Source organism: Aulonocara sp. 'chitande type north' Nkhata Bay, linkage group LG16 (genome assembly GCF_057382095.1).
Source record: "Aulonocara sp. 'chitande type north' Nkhata Bay isolate Kocher_YH1m ecotype deep benthic linkage group LG16, A_spYH_male_GT1.1, whole genome shotgun sequence".
In the NCBI taxonomy this organism is placed as follows: Eukaryota; Metazoa; Chordata; class Actinopteri; order Cichliformes; family Cichlidae; genus Aulonocara; species Aulonocara sp. 'chitande type north' Nkhata Bay.
This window is the reverse complement of record NC_141359.1, coordinates 36060673-36065359: the sequence shown is the minus strand read 5'-3', so window position 1 is coordinate 36065359 and position 4687 is coordinate 36060673. Positions and strand designations below refer to the sequence as shown.

Genomic DNA, 4687 nt, shown 5'->3' with positions numbered 1-4687 from the left:
TGCAGTTTGTGAATGAGGAATAAGCCTCCGCCGCTTGAATAAAGCACTTACCAGCGGAGTGTGCAGACCTCAAAGCTGACATCTTGATCCACTGCTGTGCAGCCTAAAATCCCTTGGGGTGTTGGAAATAATCAATACAGCACCTCTCAGTCAGACATGAGCAATCGGCCTCGAGGTGGTGGCGGGGCGGGGGGTTACGGGATCAATTTTATGTCTTTGACTAATTATGACTTTAAGAAAAAAAATCACGGACTTCAACAAGACAAGCATGATTAAAGTGATTGTGATGGCTTAAGTTACCGCAGATAGTGCATCGCCAAAGAACGGTTACTATTGGTGCCATTTTCAGACGGACTGGTTCCTGTTTCTTTTTTGGCTAATTTGCTTAAAGGGGAGACGGGGGAGGCATAGCTGAGGGGAGGTGCAGGCGGGCAGGGAGACAAGGAGGAGGTGGGGGAGCTGGGGAGCGAGCGAGGGGAGCTGCCAACAGAACAGCAGTCCAATCCACGCGCAGCCGGGACTCCTTCTGGCGCCAGGCGCGCGCTGATCACTGAGATTCAGAGCGAGAGAGGGAGAGGCGCGTGACGAGTCGGAGCGGTGTGGCTCCTCGAGACCCTCGCTGGGACACCACCTCCTCCTTCTTCGCAGTGATAGTCAACAAGTGCGGCCGTCGCGTTGAGTTTAATTAGAAGAACCAACATCAGCCGCATCTGGATTCGGCTCGAGATTTGGTTCCACGCGCACCGCTGAGGAACTTTCTCGCGTTTCCAGCCCCTTCATATACGGACACACTGAAGTAGTACTTTTTAAAAATAATGGGCTTTTTCTGTTTGTTTTCAAAGACCTTCTTTCTATCTAAAGACCCGTACGCGAGTGTTTTGTTGGGTTGCCTTTCTGCCGAGGCTGGGTGGAAAAAAGTGGGTAAAAACCAATTTCCAGGTAAGTACCTTTATAAGTAGTAAACCTGCTATAAAAAAAGGACTTATTAGCCTGTATGTCTTTGCTTTTCTGCTGCCCACAGAACCACATCATGATTAAAATCCGCAATATTACCAAACGCTCTCGTGCTGCCTTCCCATAATAAATTTAAATCTCTCTTCTGTGTTTTCTTGCCGCTGTAGGCACCTAATAATATCCTCAGCTATTAAAGATACATAAATGTTAAATTCCTTTATTCTTGTGCCAGGCTGAAACGCCTTGTTATAAACCTTAATACTTTTACATAATTTTATTACATTCCTGCAAAAATACATTGAAAACCACAGCACAGTGTGTAAATCCTATGGTGTACTATTTTACTTACAAATGCAGGGGTGTCATAACACAGCTGCAGAATGCTTTAGGTGGACAAGACGCCTCATCTTGTCCACACCTCCTGCTGAGCGCAGGCTGATGAGGATATGAGGGGCCCTTTTTTTGTCTTTTTAAGAAATGGTGTGTGTGGCCTTAAGCTATGAGGCGCCTGCCAAAGTGATGGGTGCACAAAAAATGACAAATGAGAAGAAGACACCGCAGCTCCATGGGGCGGATGACCTCGAACACAGCGAGGGGGGCTCATTGTGTGCTCAGTTCAGCCCACCAGAGGGTGCGCAGTCCTAAAGTGATGATCGTCCTGCAGGACAGATGGGAGCAATTTTAGAGCGCACAGCTATATCTACCGTGAGGCTGTGAATGAGTGGCAGCAGTCCTTGAGATGCAAGAGTTCTGCAGAAAAAATGCTTTTCCTGGGTTTTTTGGTAATATTGTTTGCTTTTCTTTGCTTAGATATCAAATGTAATGTAATTAAGATCGATCTGCACGGTGCTCTCAGATTTATGAGATTTGCCGAAGTGAAATGGATTTTTTTTTTCTGCTAATAATTGCATCACACCTTTAGCAAACATTGTGGGCATATCATTTTCTCCGCTCATTTTGGCAAGACAAAGGCAGCTGGCTGTGCACTCAGAAAAGAACTTATTTAGCAGGAATTACTGGCTCTGTTAGTTCTTTGTGTATAAACTCTGTGCACACGTAACTGCTCCTTTTACATAGTAGTAATTCTTTTTTATTATTATGAAGAATAACTTGTTATTTCTTTGCTTTTTTCAGTGCACAACATGGTGAGAGGATTCCAGCGTTGCTTGGTTGGCTCCTAGCTCTCTGAAGCTTTTAACATCCTCACAATAAAACCTGAAAATACAGGTCTCTGCTGGAATATGTTCAGCAAACAGCTCAATTTTTGGATGAGCACCTTCGAAATATATTTCAAAAGGTTATATAAAACTCTTTCAAATCAATTTTAGGATTATCTGGAGATAAGCCCAGATGCCTCTGTGAATAAACTGATCATTTTGGTATTTTTTAAGCGCTAATGAAGCTGTGATTATCCTCATTAAATGCTGAGAAACAGGTGATACTATGTTTGCTTTTGCCTGACAGAACTTGCAGGAGGTCACTGCTGAATATGCAGGACTTAGCAGGGCCTGATATGCACAGGAAATCCCTGATCTTCAGCGGCTTTGCCCTCTTATGGGGCTTGCTGTTTGGAATATTTTTCACAAGTGTACCAGTGGTAGCTTGTCCCACAAGCTGTCACTGCGTGGAGAAGAATGGCTTAACCGTGGTCCAGTGTATGTCTCGTAACCTGGAGAAGATCCCTGCGGATCTTCCAAGAGATACTGTTATCCTGCTTTTGGCGTCCAACCACATCACCCACATCCCCCATCATGCCTTCAAGGAACTACACTACCTTCAGGAGCTGGATCTGTCTAACAATGAAATAAAGACTGTGGACGCTGGAGCATTTCAGGGTGTTTTTGACAGCCTCCTTGTACTGGATTTATCAAACAATCGCATCAAAAGTGTCCCCAAAGAGGCATTTGCCCGCCTACGAGCAAAAATCAGCCTCTCGAACAACCCGTGGCACTGTGAGTGCACGCTGCAGGAGGTGCTGAGGGAGCTGCAGCTGGACCCGGAGACGGTGAACGAGGTGATGTGCCACACGGCCGTGAAGGAGGAATATGCCGGCAAACCACTAATCCAGGTGCTGGACTCAGGGATCAACTTCTGCAACTTTCACCACAAGACAACTGATGTAGCCATGTTTGTGACCATGTTCGGGTGGTTCACGATGGTGATCGCGTACGTCATCTATTACGTGAGGCACAATCAGGAGGATGCCAGGAGGCACCTGGAGTACCTCAAGTCACTGCCAAGCAGCTCACAGATCAGCAAGGACTTTGACACCATCAGCACGGTTCTCTAACAGGCCTGGTGACTCAGGAGGTGTAGTGTGTGTGTGTGTGTGTGTGTGTGTGTGTGTGTGTGTGTGAGTAAATGTTTGGTTATGTTCAGAATGACTAAAAAGCTGTTGCAACACATCATCATTTATGTTTTCAAGCACATCATAATCATTGGGTGTCTATAATAGAAAATACTGAGCTGCCCATAAATGATGTATTTTACATTATTCCCAAACATTTGCTTTGGTTTTATGTAATATACGTAAATTGTTAAAGCCCCCAACCAAACAAGGCAGCAATGAGAGCACAAAGTGAGCAAAATGCTGCTGAAAGTCACAAATACACAAGGAGTAATAGATCCAGAGTGGAGAGATGAATGATCGTTCCCTGGTGTCGATCCTCCATGTGATTGAATTTGGACTGAGACGAATGAGGAGGGCTACAGTGTCTCCCAGTTACTTTGTATCGACTGATTTATGTTCTTTGTGTCACTCTGTCAAGGTGAAGGCTATTTTGTGAGACTCCTGCTAATATATGAACACGATCGAGATGTTAAAATTCAGTTTGTATTGCACACGCATAACGGTGTTCTGACAAACCATACTAATTTGGCAAAACGTCCATAAGTAGTTTATGCACATTTCTACTCTCACAGAGTAATTCCAGCACAAATGTAAGTAGGTATGACAGTTTGCCACTTAACTTTGCCCATCAGAGTATGCTTGTAGCTCATATTCATAAAGCCAGGACGGTTTGCCACTTCATTTTACCCGTTAAAGTATGCTTGTAGGTCACATTCACAAAGGTAGCATGGTTTGGCACTTAATTTCGTGTTGTGCGCATGCACAGAAACAACAGGTAGGATGGTTTGTCAGGTAGGATGGATTCCCAGAACACCGGCCCTGCCTTCAAAAAACCTTTACACATCAAACTGTTGGCCCAGGAAATAATAATTTTTTTACTTCATGAAGCATCATGTCATGTTAAAGACTAGGAAAGCCTGCCATGCACTTACAGCTCTGATATGTTTTTTCTGTAGAAGACTTAATCCTTTCTGGTCTAGGTTTAATGTCAAAGAAGGTGAAAGGCTCTGATCCAAGTTCTTTATTATGTAAGGAAGTGAAATAAAAACAAAATGGCACACTACAGCGCATCATACATCTCAAAATATGAACCTAGTTTCTCCGATCCCAATGACTTTTGGATTTTCACAGGTTGATAACAAACACTTATCTTTTTATATTATAGGCAACATACAGAAAATGCAAAAAGATCTTTACGCACACTCTATGTTGCATCTGTTTGTATTTTAGCTGCCTGGTCTCAGCAGTCCATGATGCGACATAATGCAATTTATTTTGCAGTGTACATGGATACAAATTTTCAGTGGATCTTAATTGGAAGTATGTTTCATTTGTGCACCTCTTAAATTTCCCAGACTATGCTGTAATCAGACTGATCACTAA

The 4687-nt window shown here is 43.7% G+C and overlaps 1 protein-coding gene across 1 annotated transcript; it reads left to right on the top strand.

The window, feature by feature from the left end:
• The first annotated feature begins 601 nt into the window (after nt 1–601).
• lrrc3 (leucine rich repeat containing 3) lies at nt 602–3284 on the top strand. The gene is made up of 2 exons (XM_086267367.1): nt 602–939; nt 2089–3284. The coding sequence occupies exon 2, from the start codon at nt 2444–2446 to the stop codon at nt 3242–3244; it is 801 nt and encodes a 266-aa protein (XP_086123493.1). The 5' UTR covers nt 602–939; nt 2089–2443; the 3' UTR covers nt 3245–3284.
• Nucleotides 3285–4687: the final 1403 nt, after the last annotated feature.